The following is a 24292-nucleotide window of genomic DNA, read 5'->3' as shown; positions in this document are numbered from 1 at the left end:
GATTCGATATGATTGTCCACGTCAATAAACGATGATAAATTTCCAGCACGACGAATACAGACTTAAAATAACGATAACCCTTCCGTGAAAAGAGTTTAATTCGAGGTAAATGATCGCGACGGTGCGCGGTAACTCGTGCAGCGGCGGTTAACCACAGGTAGGACCGCAGCCACGCCACTTAACTTCGCTTTATGCAACGCGTATAAATCGCGGCTGACACGTCGCGCCTAGAGAAATGCGCGAGGCAACAAACCGCGTGGAAACTCGGGTATCAAACGCATCAGCACTGCGACTATCTTTTTATCGGTTTTTATCGGTATTGCAGGTGACAACGTGGATTGCTGGATGGAGATCCAACACGGCAAGGGACCCTGGGCACCGCCAGTTTCCGGGATAGTGCCGCTCGGCTCGACTCTCACCCTGGTCGTCGCTATAAACGATTATCGAGGTAACGATAACGGCGAGCAGCCATTCGACTTTGCAGAAACACTTCACACCAAACTTCGCTTCACTTCACTTCATAGTATAACGACACGATTCGAACATAATTTATCGTTCGTTGCATCGAACAATAAACGATCGTTCGTTAATTAATTAAATCTCGCAATTAAATTCGGCACAGGGGAGTTCGACATGCGTGTCAAGTCGTGCGTGGCCTCGGACGGCGGTGGACACACGATACAGCTGAGCGACGAGTTCGGGTGCGTGCTCAGGCCAAAGATGATCAGCCGATTCTTGAAGGCGCGGGGCTCCGACGATCGGGCGACGGTCATTACCTACGCCTTCTTCCACGCGTTCAAGTTCCCGGACGCGTTGAGCGTGCACATCAAGTGCAAGGTAAACGACGTTGGGTAATAATACACGGCGGTTAAAGCAGCTTGCGATCGGGAATCGCGAGATTACCGGCGGCTGAATGTGCGATTACGCGCGCGGCGCGAGGTACTTTGTCGCGCACCTTCCGTTAAAACCGGAGAGGTGTCCGCCAAAGCAAAGAGCAAATATTTACGATTAAACAGCTAAACGAGCGGCTTGATGAATTTACTCGGTAAATGGTCGCGAATGAACGTTGAGTGATTTGGCTATTCGTTGTGCAAACTACGTACTTGCAATTAGAAAAGAAAGAAGGGGAGTGGGTGAGAGGAGAGAGAGGGGGGGGGGAGAGAAACGTCAGTGCGATAAGTTGTTTCGATCAATGTCAAGGTTGAGATCTGTCGTCACGGCTGTTTGGATCACTGTCAGCTCAGCGGATCCGTCGGCCACTATATTCAAGAGCGGAAGGATCAGATACGACCGCAGTACCCGCAAACCACAGTGCCGCCCACCGTTCACAACAGCAACAACGACGACGATAACAACAGCGCCGACAAGAGTAACGAAAACGTAGGAGGAGCTGGGACCGAGCAGAGCGACGGCTCCCTTTACGACGACATCATTCAAGATGGTGATGAAATGACCTCGATAGGGGGTCACTTCCTCGGGGTCGAGAAATCAGCTCCAAAGGCGCAGGCACAGACGAGCAACCGGCTACCGGCGCCAGTAATCGAGACACCGAACGAGGAAGTTCATCTAGACGACACTGATCTTTCAAGACCGTTCGTTGTAAGTATATCTCGTTGTTACTTATTTTCCAAAAAGTTTCGTATCTTTGAACACAAGTCTCTGGGAGACTATATTGAATTATTAATCTGTTCTGTCATTATTCTTTATGAATTTTGTTTATAAGTATCGTGACATTTTGCAGTATGAACATCAGAGTGGTAAGAATGATCCTTGTTAAACTTACGCAAATGAAGTATAAATATCGTTAATATCAAATTTGAATTTAATTCGTATGTCAAGGGGGTTAAAGAAACGACTGGAGGAGATGTTACGAGTAACTCTTCATTTTCGACATATCTCGTTGTACATATTTACGTTATCGTGGATATTTTCCACGTTAACAAGTCGGCGAGCCACGTTCCCACTCGTGACACTTTGACGCTTAGGACACATCCGTTTTCAGGATCCTCCGCGGATGACGCGATACGAGAGCGACCAGGATCAGTTCCCGCACGGACCACGGAATCTCGAGGGGAACAGCGGCGCGATACCGGTGACACCTCTCTCGTCTCCGAATGGCAGACGAAAGAGATCGGTCGTGGTGTCCGACAGGAAAATCCGTAGCGCCGACGTCGGCGTGAGCGGTTTGTACGAGGTGATCTCCGAGGCTGATCTAGCCTTCAGCCCGGATACTCACGCGGAGGCGGTAACGGTGTTTCAAGGTAGAATACGCGAGGAAGTAGTCTATGGTATCTGCCTGCCTATGCCCGGTTTCAGCGCTCTGTTCATCGTCGTGGCTCTTTCGGCGGTCATCTCGGCGCTCGTCGCCGGCGCGATGCTGCACCGGCTGCAAGCGCAACGCGAGGCGGTCGACAACAGAAAGAACAACAGACCGGTGCATTCGACGAACGGCTGGCTACCTTACGGATTGCTGCGCGTACGCTGCACGACGCGACCGGCTCATCTCGAGCAAATCCAGCAGAAACAAACGAATCCAGCCGCCACGAGCCCCTCGGTCGAGAGAGGTTAACGATTCGTGAGTTTTGCGTTTCGCTGGTCCCGCGAAAGACAATGTACAATAATACGCTGTACAAAGTATTTTAAGTGCATCGAATCACGCGCGACGGTCTCTTCTTACGAACGACTCGAACGACTCGAGTCGATCGTGCCTCCTTCGACGGAGAGGATTGCGCAACGAGTGCGCTTTCGAATCAGGAGCCAACCTCTTCCTGGCTGAGGTGAAATCCCTCTTTTTCTTTTCGTCGACTTCGATGAAAATGATTTTCGTTCGTTTACTTTTCTCTTTTTTTTTTCCTTTTTTTTTTTTTTTTAAATAATGATTCTCGCTTCGCAGTTGTGCAATTTCTGTCAGGCTCTCGCTCTGGATAATAGAAAAGATACGAGAAAGAAGCGCGAAAACTGTGTTGCTCGGCAAGCTCGACACTGAAGCGGACACTGTTGTTGATTGTTGTAGGGACTGAGGCGAGGGGCACAAGCAGAGACATGGACAATGTGCAAATGATCGGCACTAAAATCACAGCGATCAAGGAATACTTATATGTAAGGCATTCCCATCTCGCTGCACGTCATTCATTTTTCTATCTCTCTCTATTTCTATCTATCTATCTATCTATCTATCTCTGTTTCTCTTCATTTTGTGATCGTGTTTGCCGCTACGCCAGCCGTGGCTGTTCTATTACTCTGTTTCTTTGCTTCCTTCTGTATTATTCTTTCTTTGTAAGAAACATGTTTACTTTTATGATCGTTGCCTGAGAACAGATGCATCCGTACATCTGACGAGCTTTTACTACTGCGAGTTTTGCTCGCCGACCAGGTATCCTTAGACTCGCACTTGATCCGACGAGATTACTCTGCGAAATGTCAGTAATTTCTGTGGTGAATGTTACGCGATACAACGTTTCTGCAATGCTCTGCAAACACCAGTACAGATTCTCATTTGTGAATTTCAGAATTTCGCCCGGACCCACTCACCGACCAGACTGATGAGCTCCGAAAACACGTACTCGCTCTCCAGGGAGCACTGTAACTTGAAATATTCGGGTATGTTATTTACTAAAATACGCTTTGCAGCATCTTTCTGTTCGTTGCAGTATGCTTTGTCATTCGCAAATTTTGCGCCAAGTTCTAACATAGAACTAGCTGTAAGTAGTTCCTTCAATATATTTCCCATTTTCTTCCAATTACTCGACAAATTAGAACAGAGTGTACGTTAATGTCGCTGCTTTCAGCTGAAAATGTGATAACAAATGCCAATCTGTTGCACGACAGGTGCTAGAATCTCGTACAGTAAGTTTACGCCCGACGTCCGATCACGTACGCTCCGTATCTACTTGCCCGGTATTCCACTGTTTGCCTGCAGACGCCCTAAATCCAAGCAAATTATCATTCCTATCGGTGTATTTTCTCGCGCGTTTTCTCCCGGCCACGCAGGCAGCCTTGGCTTCTCGAGAATGAAATCCGGGAGTCACAATATTGTCCTGATTCCGCGAGGCTCGGAAGGGTGCATAATAATAGAGGATTTAGAATTGGCCTGAAGAGGCTCATAGGCGCCGAGTGGCTGAGGACAGATTACACGCCGCAGAAAGGGCGGAAGGGTTTGTTTGTAGGGAACCTGTTTACACTCTGCCAAGTGTTAGATACCGATAAGAATAGCTTCCGAGATAAAAAAAAAAAAGAAAAAAGAAAATTTTAAAAAACGGTTATCTTCTTTATAATAAAAAAAAAAAAAAAAAAAAAAACGAGTCGACTTGAAACTGAAGAGTTTTAAAGATTTTGAGAGACAAGCTGACTAAGATAGAGATTCGTCAAAGTGTCAAAAAATTTTGACAAGATTTTGACTGTCTGGAAATGTTTCGAAGGAGAATTCTCAACATGGAGTTTCTTCCGACTCGTTGCTATAAATTAACCCAATAATCCCGCTTATAAATCGCTGGAACTAATTACCGCGTGTAACAACCCCTGAAAGGCGCTTTGATTAAAGCCACGAATAGGGTACGGTGCATCTGGTGCCAAACGACGTACGAGTTCAAGCTAGAATCTATTCGTAATTCGGTCAGTCGAAACAGCATGCATTCGAACGCTTCGTTCCCTTGCACGATTCAACAATAACTATCAACTTTAATTCCCATTTATGTACGCCGCTTCCACATTTATCGATCGAATAACACTCGGTCTGATCACGGTAGAAAGTGTTGCAAAGCTCGAAAAAAGGAAGATTCCGACGGTCTTATTTTCGGACGTTAGATTGATAGAGCTGGATTAGCCGAAGCAGAGCCCCTGGAAGCCAGGGATTTCTCTTGTCTAACCATGGGCTCAGAACGACTCACCATAAGGTTCCACGCTCCCTTCTTTTCCCCATTCGATTCTTATTCATCCTACGTTGTGATTATTGAAAAATACACTTGTACTCTCTTTAGCAGAACTCCTCTTTGCATCGAAATTTACCTGAAGATCTCAGTTTTCGAACGAAGCACCATTATTTGAGAGTTAATATTGAGAGTTTGATTATTGAATAGTTCTCTTTTACATTTCATTAAATTTCTTTATAGTTCATATTCGTATCTTACTAAAAAGCATTCAGTAATTCTCTTTCTACTCGGATGAATAGAAGAATAGCAAGTTTAAAACATAAATACTGGCGAGTCTCTGGTCTGTTTATCCACGGGATCTTCTTAATGCAATGGGGAAACGAAGGGTGGTTTATTCCAGAGGATACTTTATGGTTACCCAACGACTAAAGGACAGTTCAATCTACCAAGGATTTACCACGAGCACATTGGAACGTTCAATCGTAAATAGTTTTCTCCGTCAAAGCATCGCTAAAAATTACTCCCACGGGACAAAAGAGTTTGCACTTGAAATTCCAACGAAAATCAAATTTTAATCCTCTAGATTACGCGACGTAATGTTTTATCACTCTCTATCTACGCTATATTTGAAAAATAAATTTCTGCTGGGTTCTCGTGCTGTGTTGTTGCATGCGTTTTCGTCTGGTATGAGTAGTTGCACGAAGGCTTCTGAATAGCGAAACGAGTCACTCGTTACCGATGAAGTAAGATGAAGAGGAAGAGGACGAAGATGATGAAGAGACGACGACGATGTGAGATGGTGTCATCCCACCAAACAAGTGAGAGTGTGTCAATATAGGTCTATACTTTCAATTGTTTGATGAGGTGAAATCATTCTAATAGTTGACGTTTTCTGCGAGGAAGAGCCGGCGGTAGGTCGAAACGACGGAGCGCCGACGAAAAGACGGACGCTCGATAAAAACGGTATCAAAAATCGATCGGTGTCGCTGTCGTAGAAGAGATTTCACTTGATTATAACAATTAGAGAGTCACCAGTAGACTATTTATAAGCCACCACTGTGGCTTGAATTCGATTGAAATTATCCTGACTTGCGTCGTATGCCAGTATCGTTCGAGAACTTCTTGTTATCTTAATATCTTCGAATTGTAAAATTCTAACGATTCACGACGAATTGTCGACTTGGAATATCGTTGAAATTGTAAGAGATTCCGAAACGAAATGTTCTCTATTCAAAATAAAGGAAAAGAGGAATTAAGAGTAGAATGAATTTCGTTTAGAAGCAGTAATTTTACACGCTGAAGATACTAAGGGAACAATGTTTTACAGAATCGATATGCTCTAAGAAGAAAGACGTAGAAATCCAAAGGATAGTTGAAACACCTGTTACTGAAGTATCGAATTTTGTTGCTCTCAGATATCCTGCCGCACAATGTCGAAGGTTATCCAGCAACCAGGGAATTCCTGATGAAAGTGGTGGACATTTTATTGGATTTCATCAAGTCCACGAACGACAGAAACGCGAAGATACTCGATTTCCATCATCCCTCCGAAATGATGCGTCTCCTGGATCTCGAAATTCCCGACACCGGTTTGACACTTCAGCAACTTCTCATCGATTGCTCTACCACTCTGAAGTATCAAGTAAAAACCGGTGAGTCGGCGTTAATTTACCTTGCTAATTAAAAAGAAAATAAATAATCAGGTTATTAAGAAAATAGATACGTTCTGTTATGAATATTTGTAAATTTCTAAAGCGAAAACAAAAGGCGAAAGTCGACGAGGGAGAAACCGAAAAGCAAAATTGAAAATGATGTCTAGCAGGGAATCGCTTAACACTGTCCTATCGCATTTCCTTGCATTTAGAAGGGCGATAAGCCACGTAATTTCATATTCAATTTAGCATACGCGCTCTCGAAAGCGGAGATAAGGTAGCCAGAGACACTTCCAGTATTTCCGTCGGCTATAACCCCCCCTCGAAATATACACGTTGCCCTCGTGCACGTGATAAATGAGCGAGGGGTTGCTGCTAACTGAAATAAAAAAACCGTGCGTTATCTGCTTGCACCATCTTAGCTACCATTCTCCGAGTTGCATAAAGTTTCGCATAAATGCCGTGAGACAGAAGCTTTAGAAATTACATTTCTATTCTCGAGAATTAAGGTTTATACGTTTCTTAGAAATTGAAAAGGAGCACACACAAAGCTAAAATCTACACTGAGCTATTTCAGGATTCACTACGATCATAGAACTTTACACGAAAGAATTACTCTAATTGTATACAGTTTGGAAAATCTATCATTCGTCAAAGTGTTTAAATTTTACATCGAATTTAAATCCCAAGGTTCAAGGTTAAAAATTTTCGAACCCCCTTAATTTATAATCAGCGCAATTGCTAAATTGTATACAAAAGTATTCACCTACCTGATCCTTGAAAAGCGGTCTGTTGTTCGTTGAAATATTTAATTTTTTCTCGTGATTTTAACTTCAAAATTAAATTTGAAAATTCACAACTAACACAGTCGTAGAATTGCACACCGAAGTATTAATCCAGTAGTGGTTTGGTGTGTCTATAGAATCTGTCGGTGGAGGAAATGCCAAAAGTCAACCGCAAATCCCCCGCGAAAGTTTGCTATCTCGGTAGAATTCGATTACCAGCTTGAATAGATGCTAATGCACAATGGAAGAGGGCTAACCGAACTTAGGCTAGAAATCAAGCTTGTCTGGTAGCGAATATCGATGCAAAGGATCGTGGACAGGGTGAATGACGAGCCACCCCTGTGTATAAAAGGACGCGTGCACCGTGTATACGTGCTGACAAAAAGTCGTTATTAGATTATATTCCATGGAAGATTCCCTCTTGATAGCATAGATCTCTGCCATCGAAACTGTAAAAAAGAAAAGGAACTATCGTCCCTTCTGCCATAGATTGTAGATACGCTGAAAAATATTTTTTGGGGTGGCGAATGATAAGAGCATCGATAGTCTTTTGAAATATGACACTATAAAAAAGGATAAAGATATTGGGAATTGTTGAAAAGAACGTAAAGTCTTAAGTGTGAAAATTATTTATGGAAGAATTTTTGGGGAATTTAGATCAGCTGGTTTTGCAGCACAGTATTTATTGAATTTATCAGAAACTAAATTAAATATACGTTTTCACGTTGTAAGGGATGGATTTAATGTGAAGTGTGTAGAAAAGGGAAATGGATCGAGTTTATATAAATTAAAAAATAAATAAGTTTGAAACTTCAATTATTTCGTATCTTACCACTAAAGGAATATTGATTAATACCAAGGTACGTGGGAAGATTTTGATTGAGTGCGGTAGAGGCAGTGTATCGACGTGATTGATTCGTGTTTATCGAAGACGATACATCGTCGATACAGAGTGTTGCTATACACCCACGAAGATTGGGAATTTCCAAGGTCTAATTGTAAAACTAAAGGGAAGCATTATTTCCTTCAAGAGATGCTTCATCGATATTTAAAATAGATATTTAATGTAGTTGTGTCGACCTAGAAAACATTGCACATGCGCAAAGAACGTTTCGACATCGTGGTAATAGCTAATTGAAAATTACTTACCGGAAGTATGTATTGTTTTTAAATCTGACAGCAGAAATGTAGAAATTATTTTGTCTAAATCGTTCAGTTTAAATTCTCAGCTACATCAAAGGATTAAGGATTAACAAACAAAAATATTTCCAATTTCTGATCGAGAATTCTCGGTCGAGATTCCATTTGAAGTGGATCGACGTCACAATAGTTTTTTTTTTTCTCGAAAAAAACCCGTCGGAATTCGAGAACGGGTGACCCCTCCCCCCAAAAAAAGAAAAAAAGGAATGGCAAGAACAATACAAACTTTGACCATGGAAAAACACACGGTTGTAGCGTTAGTGCACGTGGCACCACTGCGCAGGGTGGTGAATTCAATAGGATCGGTGTAATTAAGAGCCATTTCTACACGATTTTCCCTGGCTGGGGTCGAGGGAAATAGTAAATAGGGGCGAGCAAGCGGGGGTAGCTACGGGGCCGCACATGGTTGAACCCTTCGCGAACTTTCGACGCGAGAGAATCGGGCGCGCCCATTGGAATTTAAATTGGTATCGATAACTGGCCGTGGAATGTAGAAATCGTTTCGTCATGGAATGCAGAAATTGTTACGTCATTCAATCGACGAGGGAGGGAGGGGGGCAAGAATGGAATTCACGCGCCTGGAAATCATAACTGTTCGAATATCAAAAAAGAGGAAATTTTTCACGCCGTGTAAATTTTAATTTTAATACTCTATTTTCTTTGCAGTCGCGTTGAAGCTGAACGAAATTTTCATAAATGTTACAATTAGGACGTGAATACTAAATATTTTAATTCAAAAGACATTCCTTTGTCTCGTAGCTTGCTGTTTCCTTCCCAATAGTCTTTAAAATTTATAAAACACTCAGCGCTATTCACGAAATACGTTCCCTTCCATCGTTATTTAACTGCAAGTTCAAGACCACGTTGGAAATGTTTTCTTTCTTTCTAGCGAGGTATGATTGATTGCACGGCATTAACGTTAAGCCAGGGTTACACACTTCTCTTCATACGAATCCTAAGCTCTGTAATATATTACCAAGATCTGTGTTGAGCAGGTTCTCCACGCTGGAACTTGTTCCCTACCACGCGGGGAAAAAGAGCAAATTAGTCGGGAAACGATACCCTCCGACGTTTGTAATTGCTCGTAAGAGCAACCTAGTGAAAGAAACGAATCGTAGAGTCTACCGTGCCAGACGTACAAATATCATTTCAGCTTCTCTTGTATCAACCTCAGAAATCATGAGATTTATTAATTATTTCCATCACCGTAATATATCTTCCTCGATATATTCTTGTGATTGAAATACAATAATTTTGTGATCACGATCACGCTTAATACGATGAAATTGATATAAAAATGCAATTTAAGCGAGGGTGTTAAAAAAAAAATCACCCTCCATTAGTTTTAAAAGGGCACCGTCAATTTTGCTATTACCTCGCGGCAATGGAAACCAGTCTAAGGGGATCTGGCTTGGAAATCCCTGCAGCTTCCTGCAGAATTAACATACCCTTAAATCTGCATAATCACGCCAACCTGCCCAGCTTATCTCGATCCGCACGTTGCACTCTCGCTTGTTTGTTTCTTCATCTTTTCATAAACTACGCAAACGAAACACACGTCAACTGCTTCGAACGTTTCATCGTCGTTCCACATCTTTCTGAAAATCGTCACATGGTTTAAAAAAACCAAAAACTGATTCTTCTGATCTCGCGAAGAACGAGTAAATTTTACACAAGAGTAACAATCGACAACGTCCTCTTGAAAAACCTGCAACCAGACGTATTAGACAACCTACTACATAGATCCCTAAAATATTTCCCACTCGCGAATGGGAAACTTTAACCAAGCTCGTTCAATCTTCTCCCGTGAACTCTCCACCGAATTCATTTTCCACGTTCATTTGACGAGAGAACAGTTGAAACAGTTGGAACTTTCTCAATTTGTCCGAATGGACAAACTCGCGGAGTCTGGTCGTACTCGCGGCTCCCGTAGTGTAGATCGACTTATCTCGCCAGCCAGCCGAAATAGTTTGTTTTTCCCGTGTTGTACGTCAGTTTGAGAGCCTCTGCAAACAATCTAGTCGCGCAGCGACGCGTGTGACGCGCAAAATGCGGGCTCCTCGGACCATCGACCCTCCTCCACCCTCGGCTGAACCGCCGGAGCTCGATGCTCTTGGAAAAAGTCGGGGGAGAGACAGAGAAAGGGAGACGTCTTGTTGCACAGCCCCCAGAACCGGACGCGTGCCACGTTCCACGGACCAAGATAATTGCGAATAACACTGCGACAAACGGCTCTGATACCGCTGCCTGATATCGCGTTTTCAGGGTGGAGACTTTTCTGTTGATATATATATATATACTCATGGTCCCTGTTTCGCTGATGGGTATACTAGGTGCAAGCAGTTTTGGGTACTTGAATGATCGGTGATGTTGCTGATCGGAAATTATTTAGGTATCTTTTGGAAATTTAAATAATAGAAAGATCGAATTCTTTTTGTTAAAAATTGCAAGCACTCGTTATCTTTTATGTCGCTGTTATTTATTATCGTCGCATTTTTGCTAGATCTCTGTTAAATAATTGTCAGAAATTGAAAACAGCGTTCTTTTGCTAAATTTGCAGATATTTGTTAGTAATTTCACGAACAGTTTCGAATAGTTTTGTTCGACTCTTCACTACAGACGTGTCAAGGGGAGAACTTAGCCCCTGATAGACTGGCGTCATACGTCAATCACTACGTAATACCGTGAGATTAAAATGGCCACCCTAGAAATTCTCATTCGCGTCTTAATACTAAAGGAACGATATTTTCTGGAAAACGTAACGCGACTCTGGTGGTTCCACCCAGGACACTTTCCGAGTATGTTCGTTGGTTATCAAAGGTTATCGCGCACCCGGGGGAAAAAGTCTTTTCGTGGCCGGATATTCAATGGAGTGAATCCATCAATTCTCGGGATCAAGGGATCTACGTTATTTTAGAGAGTGATAGGATATAGGTTTCGAGGGTGGGAAAAAATCCTGCGTCATATGGACATAAATTTCGCGAGCAAAAATAACATCCACCGCTAAAAAAGGAAAAAAATTCCTTCCATTTTTCTTTTTACTCCTCAACCTGTTCTACAATCCCAAAATTTGAACAAGTCCTTTTATAATCCTAACTTATCTTCTTTTTTAGTTCTTACCTAATTTATTTTTCTTTCTGTTAAGCTCAATAACAATTCTTAATTAATTTAGAACACTTGTTACAGCGTAGAAAGTTATTGTTGGATAATAAAAGCCTCGTATAGCAATTTTACTTTGTGCCTGACCACGCACGTTCCATATCTACTTAATGACCACGCGTTCCACTGTTTTCTCATCTCACCGCGAAACCGAGCAAATTATCATCGTCTGCATCGAAACAATTTCCACGCGTGCCCTGTTCACGAAAGCACTCTTGGAATCTCGAGAATAGATTCCTGAAACTACACTACGGTATTTGATTTAGCGTAACTATGATTCTGTATAGATACAATACTGGAAGACTGGTACCTTGAAACTTGTGTCTGTTAAAATAATTCATTTTCTAATAAATAAATAAAAGAAATATTGACAGAGTTGGCAGACTCGAAATAAAATAATCTGTTAGCTAGAAAGACGAGATACAAATCTCGACAGAGAAATGTAGCTGCATACTTCACGTACGAGAAACAGTAGGATCCGAACACTTGCTCCCCTAGTGGCATCAGAAGGCAGACTCCCATCGAACAGAAGCATTAACCCTGATCCTGGCGCGATGTTCAGCAGAGCGGATGACAACGTACTCAGCGAGCAGCTTAAAGCTCTCTTCCCGCTCTTTCCATCCGCGTGCCTTTAACGTCCAACCTCGCTGTTCCATGCCACGAATGTTGTGCTGTGCAATTTTTGGCCACGTGCCACGTCGGTGTTATTAATTACCCCGCCATTAAACGCCGTCTTCGAGCAATCACGATTTTAAAGGAATTAGGACGTCGGCTTGATTTATAGCAAAAACGATTAATCCCGAATGCCGAATCATGGCGAAAGGACTCGTTTCGTGAACTCAACGCACACATTTGTTCCGAGAATTGCTGTTCCACTGTCCAATTGTCAACGCTGAAACTATTGTATCTGTTACATCAACGAGTTTCAGGATTTTGCAAATAAGTAGGATGATGCGAACACTTTTAGACAAGATTAATGCTGCGTAATTATCGAGGATGCTTATTCAATTGTGAGAAATTTTTAGCACAATGCTCTAAAATACGTAAATATTTAAACTGTAGTAGTTAATATTATAATATAATAATATTAATATTATTTATAATATAATAATATAATTTATTTATATATAATATAATAATATTAATAATATAATAATATTAATATAATATTTGAGCTAATAATTATTAATATTATAATATAATAATATTAATATTAATATTACAATATAATAATATTAATATTAATATTACAATATAATAATATTAATATTAATATTACAATATAATAATATTAATATTAATATTACAATATAATAATATTAATATTAATATTACAATATAATAATATTAATATTAATATTACAATATAATAATATTAATATTAATATTATAATATAATAATATTAATATTATAATATAATAATATTTGAGCTAATATAATAATTCCTCCTTTCTACTTCGTGACCTTTTTCAGGGCATCCCCATTTCTTCAACCAATTATCGTGCGGTCTCGATCTTGTCTCGATGGCTGGCGAATGGCTGACAGCGACGGCGAACACGAACATGTTCACCTACGAGATCGCGCCGGTATTCATTTTGATGGAGCACGTGGTGCTTCAAAAGATGCGAGAGCTCATCGGCTGGAGCGGTGGCGACTCCATTCTTGCACCGGGAGGTTCTATCAGCAATCTCTATGCTTTTCTCGCTGCTAGACACAAAATGTTCCCTGCTTACAAGGAACGAGGCCTCGCTGCTATCGGGGGACAGCTGGTCATGTTCACGTCTGACCAGGTACACTTTCTTCTACTTACGATATTTTCTGTGTATTTCTTCACTCTTCTGTAGAATACTCTAGCTTTCTATTCTTCTTTCTTGATATATCTTCTTATTTCTTGGGATACATCTCATTTTATCTTCAGTTCACTATCACAAAGTTCTGATTCACAATTCGCAATAGTGTGTTGAGCATTAAAAAGAAAAAAAAAAAGAAATCTCCTAGGAAAGAATTTTCACATATTTTCAGTTCAGAAATAAATATATCTTTCGCGATAGAATAGTCTTTCCTTGGTTTATAATCCCATTTTTAAAAAGATGCTTCATCTTTTAGCAGAATCATGAACGCTATAACAATTTGTCGTACACACAGTGCCATTATTCGGTGAAATCATGCGCCGCTGTCTGCGGGCTAGGAACAGACAACTGCGTGATGGTTCCCAGTGACGAACGAGGACGTATGATTCCGTCGAAGTTGGAAGAACTGATTCTAGAGCGTAAGGCCAAAGGACATATCCCATTCTTCGTGAACGCTACCGCTGGAACAACCGTCATCGGAGCATTCGATCCTATTCCAGAAATCGCTGATATCTGCCAGAGACACCAGCTCTGGCTGCACATCGACGTAAGTGAAATCAATCGATTCTACCAAATTGCATGAAAAATCAGCAGTTGTAATAACCTAATATCAACGACGATAGACAAAAGATGAAATTTCCATTATATCGCGTGTTTAAAATTATGAAAAAGAACAAAAATTTATCGTATTGATGTAATGGACTAATGTAATGGACAACAGACCGAGAATGAAAGTATTTCGAAGCTAGAAAGGGACGACAGAGATTTCCACTTAGCCGGGCAGCTTATTCAAATCGGTTCAACGTTCGAACGATAAATGCCAAACGCGTAAGAGCCTTAGCGTAAATAATAAATGTGAGAAGCGTCACATAGTCGACGACCAGTTTCGATGGGGAGTTAAATTGAGAGAAAATTCGGGAAATCTGGGCTTTAAGAGTCACAGTTTACAAAGTCCTCGTTTCCTTTTATTTCACAAAGTGAAATTTTTCTTCTTAGGCGGCTTGGGGTGGAGGACTGCTTCTTTCGAGGAAATACAGGCACCCGCGAATGACAGGCATCGAACGGTGAGTGAAAAGAAGTAATACTATTTCACTTATATCATTTTCACTAAAAAACGTGACACCCTTAAATTGATCCAACCTTCTTAACGCGCCTTTTTCCGATCAACGAGAATCACCTTCATACGTGCCGCACAGGAGGGTGGCTTAATCCTTGTACTTTATAGTTTATTGAGGCTTAGTTTGATGGAGTCATCCAGAAAGAAAGCGTACGCTCACCGCCTGAATGAGAGATAAAATCGATAGAGCTTTTTCAAGATATCTGGACCGAGAATGCGGTACTTTAATCCTTGAAAAGTCACTGTGTATAAGAATTATAATTCACAGCAATTTAGAAAAATATAGATTAAATGGCATTATTTCTGATTATTGCAACAACTCAAAAATCTTTCTAAAAACGGATCGTGGAATGGAGTTTTTCGTTGATTTATAGCGAGACTCGAACAAAGCTAAAATTCGGGATGAATTAATCGACGCGGAAAGAAGATACCTGCCAGCTATATCTGGACAGTGTCGTAATCCGTAGAATCGAGGGGCGATAGAAAGGAGTGACTCCTGTCCTCGACACATGCGAACTTTCGCATATAGATTCACCAGAGGCGAGTGATGTCCGACCCCTCGCGCTGCAATTGGGGGTCAGGGATAGAACGATTCGTGGGGGTAGTTGAGATGGGGTTGGCGAGATTAATCCGCGATTTGCATCCGGCCGCATCTGCTCCCTTCATTCAACGCCAGACAGTCCGTGACCCGAAAAAAAGTGGCACGAGGCCTGCCAGGAAAAATCATTTTCACGCAAAAAAGTCGCCGGTTTCGAGTAGTTTTACAGTATACTGTCGTTTGTTCTTCTACATCGGAATTTCTCATTTTCTGCACACGCGGAATGTGCAGATTTTTATGCACGTAATATCCAAAAATAATATCCAAAATACACAGGACTCGTCACAATTTTTAGCAAACCCCTCTTGTGTTTCCTTATTTAATAACTAAAAATTTAATTACTCGGTGCACTTGTTCCTCTTATCCAGAAATTAAATTATTATTTGAATCTACGTGTGTTAGAGTAGTTCATAGCGATTTATATTAAATTTCTACAACGAAGTAAATATGTTTCGAAACTTATAAGTTACCACACTGCCGCGTAGAGATGAAATTTCATCACTGATTTTCTTCTTTTAACTTGTTAATTTCCGAGAGTCAAGATCGAGTTTGAAAAATTGTAGAATACGAGCGATTGTAAAATAATATGGAATTTAAATGGTTAATTATTGCCCCGTTCCGCGACGATGCATAACAAAGCGCGTGTAACGCTTGAAATCGACGAGCAGAATCCTCTTCTCTCGTCGACGTTTTCCGTGTCATCGCCGTTTCCTGCTTGCACAGACTGTACCCCAGGACTTCCTTCCTGCGAAGGCTCTTGATTAAAATGGCAAACGAAAAGTCCGAAGGACGAGCAACAGCTGGATCAGTTCCCTGGAGCGCATTTGCAGAACAGAACTCTCCTCTTTATATATCGACGCGCCGCCGCATCGTGCCGTGCCTCTTCCGCGAGTCTGAAATAAAAGACCGTGCCTCGACAATGCTGGATTAAACTCGTACAAAGGGAACAGCTTCCCTCATTCCCTCGTTGTCTGTCTTCTCTGTCGTCCCTCTCTCCTTCTCAATCCTCGTTGTCTCTCCCTCGAACGGAACAGTGCAGATTCTCGAAAAAGAGCAACAAAGAGAATGATAGGGGGAGAGAGCGAGAGAAAGAGAGAGAGAGAGAAAAAGGAAAATCGTGATTCCAACGTCGCGACAAAGTCAGAAATGATTACGCATAAAAGGTCCCGGGGAAGAGAGGCAGAGGTTTGCAGGAGGAAGAGAAGCTGAAAGTTCGCGTGCTCCTCTCGCTAGATTCGACAGCTTTGTCGCTAAGCTCAGCTGCTTCCATGTGTATTTTTCTTTCATACGCGCTTCCCTCGAACAGCACTGGGAATTTTCGATTCTCTAGAGCACGATTACTTCAGTTCTTTGTCGGGTGAAGGTTCGTTTGCGACGCGAATCTTTTCGAAGTTCAATTGTCCTTTGGTATTCACCGGTCGAGAGAAAGCGCGAAGAAAACGGACCGTTTTTCAAGATTGACGTATCAATCCTTCTTCCACGGCGAATAACGAGTTTGACAGTTCCGACTGAAAAGACTTTCCTCGCCTAGCTTCTGCGGCGGAAGGAGGATAATTAGCAACCCTCGTAATATATATCGCGCGGCTTTTGGGGTTGGCACCTAGGACGAATTTAAGAGTGAAAACGGAGGGGTGCTGCACGCGCCAGCCCCAGCTGCGAATCGCATTAATCACTCGAGCTTTATGTACAGACATTACGCACACTCTTGGCGATATGCTTTTTTAACTAATGGAAAATCAAAACACACAAGAAACGCTGCCATCAGTGTTCTAAAGTGAAACTGTATTTGTAAATAATAATTGCAAAAGACACTAAAGTTAAAGTAACTTTTGAAAAATCCAGTCTCAAAGCACGCGGAAAGGAAATATGCCATCTAAGGATATTAATTAAACAACGGGACTTTATCATCCGTGAATAATAATTAAAATGAAGCGCACACTGTGGAATTTCGATTTTGTAGAAAATACATGGTCCGTGAGAAATGGGATAAGCTGGAAATGCTGACGATACAACAGCACGATAAACTTGTACGTTAAAGAGGATGCGAAAGAGTGACTAATGGTAAATGCCTGTCGTCGACACGAATCTCTTTCCCTGGCCGTTTCAAGTACCCTTGCATCATCCACAGGATAGTCAACAGACAGTAGGGACAGTGTCGCGATATATGTGTCACTTGCCAAGTGTCGATAACGTTTGTCACAAAGCAGACGGCCGTGTCATGTTCGCCCGCACGTGTATTCACGTCTGATTCTACTGATTCGCACACATTCCGAATAATTATTGTGATACCGATTCTTAAGATATTGACGCTTATTGTTTACGATGATACCATCGAGTTAACATTTTATCGAAGATCGCAAAGCGACAACGAAGTATCAAAAAACTTTCACTAGATAATTTTCTTGTTACAGAATAAATTTTTTACTTAAAAATTACCTATTCTGTCGAAAATAAATTTTATCATATTTTAACAAGATAAAAAAAAAAAGGTTTTGCAAGAAGCATGTTTTTTGAAATTCGAATGACCTTTTTAAAATACTTTGTTTATTATCATCTCTGGATGAATTAAAAGTCGCATGAGACTAATTTAACTCGTGTCAAAAGATGTGGATCATTTTAACGAGAAGGTGAACGACACTTGTTGAACGTTTCAAGTGCATCGCGAATTAGTGTCAAGTAGTACATAGATTTTCGCGTTTCGCAGTGGCAAGGATTTAGAAGGGTTAAGAGTTTTTAGTGCAAGGGTGTGTCTCTCAGGAGCAGAGGGTTAAATCCAATCCCGTGGCTATATTAATAGCTCTTCTCTCGAATTGATGGACCCCCACGAGGTATGGAGGGAAAATAACTCATATTTTATCCCCTATTGGTCCCTGTGGGAGTGGATAACCGTTTGACGACCAGCTGAGCTCGTCCGCCTTTCTCAGCCATCTTTACGTCACTCTTTTCTCTAGATTATAGACAAAACTCGTTCCGACTAGATTTGTCAATCCATCACTTCTCGTCGTCAAATTGGAATTGAAATTATAATTCTTTCCAAAATACTTTCACAATTTTTTTGGAAAAGGATACAATAATTATTGTTCAAGCTTCAAGAAACGAACAATTTCCACAAAACAACAAACAAACAATAGTAAATTCTAAGAATCCTCTCTCAATCCAGGTATCCAAAATGATGTCTCCGGTATCTTTTAATACTTCAAATGATACTTGAACAGTGATAAATATTTAATACAGATTTCTCATAATGTGTAAAAATTCACAGAGCCGACTCGGTCACCTGGAACCCGCACAAACTCATGGGAGCGCTGCTTCAATGTTCGACGATTCACTTCAAGGAGGACGTAAGTCTCCCAAAATCATTCTGATCGTTTGCCTTGCCGCATAGTAGAATTGTTTCACCATCCATCTTCGAGACGTATCTCGCTCGCGTGCATATGCATCACGTCGGACAAATCGACAGTCGGAGATGGAGCGTTGAACGAGCGAAATTCCTGTCTCCTGGAAGGGTGATGACACAACAGTAGCTGCATTCCGAGGGGCTAGACGTACGCGTCGGAACGCAGCACTGCAGGAATTTAATTAAACTAAGAGATAACATATGTTGCCGACCGTACCACGGCCATTTGCCCCCGAGGGTTTATCCCCCCACGCCTGCGTGGTTATTGCTAACTCAGAACTTCCCCTTCGGATATTAAAATTCCGTGCACCGGCTGCCGCAAAACGTTTCGAGGGAAATTCTACCGAGTTCTTTTCCCTTCTTCTCGCACGATTGGGAGGTGTCTTGAGTTTGATATTGTCGCAACTTGTAACTGAGAAGTCAAAATCACGTAAAAATCGATCCCTCTTAGAGTTTGATCAGCGTGTCTGATCAGATACCGTCCGTTTCTACTTACTCGCGTATCGTTCGTTTATTCCCGGAAAAGTCGAAACTTTTCACGTTGTGATTTTACTCGGTTGTGTATTTGTGACGCAAGTAATCGTGTGTCTGATCAGAAGTACGGGCCGCTTTTACTTACACGTGTCATTCTTAAAATATTCGAATTTTCTCGTATCAGTGCAATTCTTACTGTTTCAATTCTTAACAAATTTCCAATTATTAATTTTTCTTGTTTACTCCGCGATTCTCTCCTCATCGTGTAAAATAAAGAATTACTGAACGGTAAAGAATCACGAGTAACGAACGTTCAACTGCAAACTTTCAATTAACTTTTACAACGCGAGACGCGTAGAATCGCAGGATCGTGATACAATGGCGGCTGGAGTAGGGTGGCGGTGTGCCAGTCGCCATTTTGTAAATTCAATATCCCTCAGTTTCCCTCTTCCTGCGCATGAGTTGCAATTCTCATATCGACCGGGGCCCGTCTCTCCGCGTTTGTTCCTTCTCGCGCGCCTGTCAATTAGAAACTTTCCCGAACGCGGCTCGAAACGCTCATTGTGATCCATAAAATGAACTGGGAGGGCCGGTGGGGGAGGAGGGGTAAAAAGAGAACGAAAACTGGAAAAACTGAACAACAAGCGAGACTGTGGCTTTCTCCCCTCGTTCGCGACGCATTCGCCTCTCTTCATGTTGCAGGGATTGCTGATTAGCTGCAACCAAATGTCCGCCGAGTATTTGTTCATGACGGACAAACTGTACGACGTGAAATACGACACCGGTGATAAAGTGATACAATGCGGGCGTCATAATGACATCTTTAAACTCTGGTTGCAATGGCGAGCCAAGGTACATTGCACGTAACAATCGTAACGAAGCTAGAGACACGTAGAGACAGAATGATCCTGCGAAGAATCTCACGATTCGTAGAATTTATTTGAGATTTCTAGAAGGATGTTGCGACTTGGGATAATGAACGTTTGGCAAATTGCTTTTTGACACAGGGTACAGAAGGATTCGAGAAACATATGGATCGACTGATGGAACTTTCGGAATACATGGTCAGGCGGATCAAGCAGATGCCTGATAAATATTACTTGATACTGGAACCCGAAATGGTGAACGTTTGCTTCTGGTACCTGCCAACACGCGTCAGGAACATGCCACATACGCAGGAGAGGATCAAGATTCTTGCAGATGTGAGATTAATTTCTAGATTAGATTCCTAATTAGTTGAACTAGACCGTAATTCTCTCCAGATACTAAAATATTATTCTTGCAAATTTTCTCGATTTTCCAACTATTCCAACTATTTCAATTTCTGGAATATTGGTCGATATTAATAATAACATTGTTAAATGCTCTGAATGGATCAAAAAACCACGGGGAAAATGTCTGTCCACAGATTTGTCCCATCTTGAAAGGCCGAATGATGCAAGCTGGAACGTTGATGGTCGGCTACCAGCCAGACGATCGGCGACCCAACTTCTTTAGAAACATTATTTCGAGTGCCGCGGTAACGGAAGCGGACGTCGACTTCCTACTGGCCGAAATGGACCGGTTAGGCCACGATCTGTAAGAAACCTGCCTGTTCTAATTAGCTGCGAAATCAGCCGCGGAGATGCAGCTGATTTCATCGCAACATCGTATCGAAAGTGATTTCCTGCTATTAACGGGAGCGGGAGAACCGCGTCGCATTTCACTGCGTGTACAAAATCCGGAGGCCAAATTCGAGGCTCGCAATCATGGTTACTAACTTAAGCAGACGTAAACCGACTCTCTCCTTTCTCTCGCGTTTTATTTGCCTTTTTTCCAATAAAAAAATTCAATTAAAAACTGTTTTTAATTACTCTAAGAAAAGAGTTTTCCCTTTGTTTCAATTCAATTGAATTAAAATTTCACTCAAGAGGTTTTTGTTTTCCTGAGATATCTGGCGCTGTTTCCGCGAGTTCAAACTTTCAGATCAATATCCCCTTCCCGAGAAATGGATATTGCAATGAAATCGGACGACTGTTTTCAACGTTGTTTAAACATTCGAGATTATAAAATTGACGACAGGAGAGAGTCGGTCATCGAATCATCGTTCGTAGCGCACGAGAAATGCTTCTTCAGCATATTACGAAACAGCTACAAGATCGAAGGATACTCATAGCAAGTAAGTTACTCTAGGTGTAAGCGTACAGCACATCCGTGAAACGAAGAGTCAAGTTACAAAGCTCTAGCGATGCTTCCGGCCGTAAATGTTACTAGTTTTCATTCCTCAGCGCTATACGTACTCACTAAAGAGGGGAGAAAGAGGAGACGAAGGAGTAGCAACGACGCGTTTTCATCGTAAATTCAAGCAATAGCGACAAAATAGTTAATCGCGCTTATAGTGATCGAGAGTAATTGATTTTCGATTCGAGAGTACATGTATATACACGTTCCAATAGTTGGTCCCGTTCGTTTCGTTCAGAATCGTTGTTGAAAGTTACAAGATCCAAGATGAGGTGGAAATTCACGTTGCGTAAGCGTTCACGAGGAGACAATAAGTAAGAATGAAGCTGACGACAAGAATTGTCACGAACGAGAAGAAAGAAAAAGAGAAACCCCAAAGAAAATTGAACTTAAACTGAAAATTCGTTCGAAGAGAACGAGATAGATGTACAAAATATTTTTACTTGGAACGGTACACTGCGGAGTAATATAGAAATAATGATATTAGTTCGCTTAGAGGGGTGCGTTACTTTGTTGAGAGATTAAACGAATTTGTTACTTATTGATCGTTTGCAAAAACACTATATAATGCAAGAGGGGAGGGGGGGGAGGTCCGTATCCATTATTATATACAAAATGTACGTTATTATTTATTATTGAAGAGTTTCACCAAAAAAATGGAGAGTAATATTTATTAAAATACAAATTATAGGAAATATAAAAAAAAAGTATAAATGTATTTAAAATTAAAAAAAAAAAAAGTATAAGTAAAGAAAGCGTATATTATATATAAATATATATATATATATATTATATATTATATTTAGCGTTGAGATTTTAAAATACAAAACACAAACCCATGAAAGTACATGCTTTTTCAAATATTGCGAACGGTTGTCATTTAGTTCATCGATTACCTTTATACACCGTTGGAAACTGATCTTATTACATACTTGACAAAAGAATCTCTTCTTAGAAATTAGTTTTCGTCTTTTACACAACTTTTTAGGTGAACTCTGTCGATCGTTAGCTCTGTCGCGTCATGTACGTTGATTCATTTCATTAATAGAAAAGGAAAGAAGCACCGACTCAAAGGATTACGATATTTTTGCCTCGTAACGAAACGACGAAGAAATCTCAATCTGTTCGACAGTGAAAATATATATAAAAAAAGAAAAAAAGGCAACATTTAAAAACCGAACGACTCTATAAAGATTTTTCGATTCACTCGCCATTGAGAAAAAAAAAAAAAAAAAAAAGAAAAGGATAAAGATGACTCTAACCGTAAGTAAATACAAAATATCTAGGTGTATATTAATAAGGAAGATCTGAAAATCGATCTATTGTAAATCGACGAATTTACTTAACGTTTTCATTTCCCGTCGACATTTGCCGAGCCGTCGATAAATTTCGTTCCATTCACAAGAGATTCGAGAATGAATGAACAAAATGAGAGAAGAGAGAATAAATGACACAAGTATATACAGAGGAGGGAAAATAACGTGTTAACGAGATAAAGGCCTGATGCAACATTCAATTCGTAGATATATCGGTTTAAAGTCGACGTGAGACGGAATTCGCAAGCTGCATGTGAAATCGAAACGAAATCACGATTGCATTAGACAATACTAGAGAAGCAGAGGATATGTATTTTTGAAGAAAAAAAAAAAAAAAAGAAACAAATGAATGGCATTCATCTGACCACGATTACCGATACCTGCAGAAGAGACACTCTATCGAACCGTTTGTTGTTAATTGTCCACAATTTTATCGGCGTTGTAAATCCTTTTTTAACCACCAGTCGTTGATACTGCCGACTGAATGGCTGATTCTACTTCGACAAATTCACTTGTACCCTCGTAACGTGATTAAGGAGGGAACAGAGAGGAACACTCTTATATACACAGACAGAGACACACACGTATACCAAAAAATTTAGGAAAGAAGTACTATATTTGTAAAGACAGAGGAATTATACAATAACACTATCTAAGTAGAAAAATCTCGAGCGTTTTATCTGCTGATACATATTACACGTACACTTGACAAATTTAGGAATTTCACACCGTTGTGAACGTAAACGTAAGCGTTTACCATATCAGTACCGTTGATTAACGACGGTTTTTTATATTGTTCTTGTGCCCATTTCCTCTTGTATCTTAAAGAATCGAAGATTTGTAAAAGCGCGGCATACGTTCACTTCGATACTCGTTAGCACCGTTGTACCAACATGAGATTTATTTAAAGATGAAAATGCATTAAGCTATGTTACATTCTATTCTTACGACGTTGTTACTGCATACTCTACGCTGTGGTGCGTTATTGTTATTCACCATGTAATTTAGTATCTTGTTATACATATATGCACTTCACTTGTTTAACTTTCGAGCACACTGGCGTTCGACGCACTATATGCACTAATGCACGTTTCAATGCACCTTTCATGCACGCGCGCACACGATCGAAAAAAGAGAAGAGAATAGAAATACAATGTCTCTTTCCATTATTTGAAACTAGAGCACCATATGAAATCGGCACAAGTATAATTAACGTTGGTCAATTCCTTTCCTTGTGATTTATCAAACTGATCCAGAGTGATCTCATTAGCCCTATAACCTCGTTATCGTTAATTATTAATCTAAGTTAAAGCAAGAAGAACAACAACAAAATCCGACGTCTTCCAAACGTGAAAGAGAGAGAGAGAGAGAAAGAAAGAAAAAAAATCAGAGAGTATTATCGAGATTTAAAAAGACGCCGCGCGGTTCGCGCGCGCAGCTATCCTTATAAATTGTATGTAATTAAGCAAAGACAAATGATGAAAAAGTAAACGAGAAAATACATTTATATATATATATCTATAAATAGGTGAAAAGATAATTATATATAATGATATATATGTATGTACACGTGTGTGCAAAACTCTCCTGGCGACGAGACAAGCGAAAGAATATGGAACTATATAAAGATGTACGCGGCGTTGTAGCGACGATTG

General features: G+C 40.8%; 2 protein-coding genes across 3 annotated transcripts in view; both read left to right on the top strand.

The window, feature by feature from the left end:
• The window catches only part of LOC122531164, a 48727-nt gene extending 45869 nt beyond the window's left edge, over positions 1 to 2858 (top strand). For both annotated transcript variants that reach the window (XM_043658853.1, XM_043658852.1), the window contains exons 5-8: positions 326 to 448; positions 623 to 837; positions 1201 to 1599; positions 2003 to 2858. In XM_043658853.1, the coding sequence (XP_043514788.1) occupies positions 326 to 448; positions 623 to 837; positions 1201 to 1599; positions 2003 to 2569 (1304 nt within the window). In that variant the 3' untranslated portion in view covers positions 2570 to 2858. The remainder of the gene's footprint in view (positions 1 to 325; positions 449 to 622; positions 838 to 1200; positions 1600 to 2002) is intronic.
• A 158-nt stretch (positions 2859 to 3016) lies between these two features.
• Positions 3017 to 22600, top strand: LOC122531161 (glutamate decarboxylase). The gene is made up of 10 exons (XM_043658849.1): positions 3017 to 3099; positions 3510 to 3600; positions 6284 to 6520; positions 13139 to 13455; positions 13811 to 14062; positions 14512 to 14579; positions 18493 to 18571; positions 19804 to 19953; positions 20109 to 20303; positions 20510 to 22600. The coding sequence occupies exons 1-10, from the start codon at positions 3043 to 3045 to the stop codon at positions 20681 to 20683; spliced, it is 1620 nt and encodes a 539-aa protein (XP_043514784.1). The 5' UTR covers positions 3017 to 3042; the 3' UTR covers positions 20684 to 22600.
• Positions 22601 to 24292: the final 1692 nt, after the last annotated feature.

Source organism: Frieseomelitta varia, unplaced genomic scaffold (assembly GCF_011392965.1).
Source record: "Frieseomelitta varia isolate USP_RPSP 00005682 unplaced genomic scaffold, Fvar_1.2 scaffold_379, whole genome shotgun sequence".
NCBI classification, from domain to species: Eukaryota; Metazoa; Arthropoda; class Insecta; order Hymenoptera; family Apidae; genus Frieseomelitta; species Frieseomelitta varia.
This window is presented reverse-complemented; position numbering and strand designations above follow the sequence as displayed.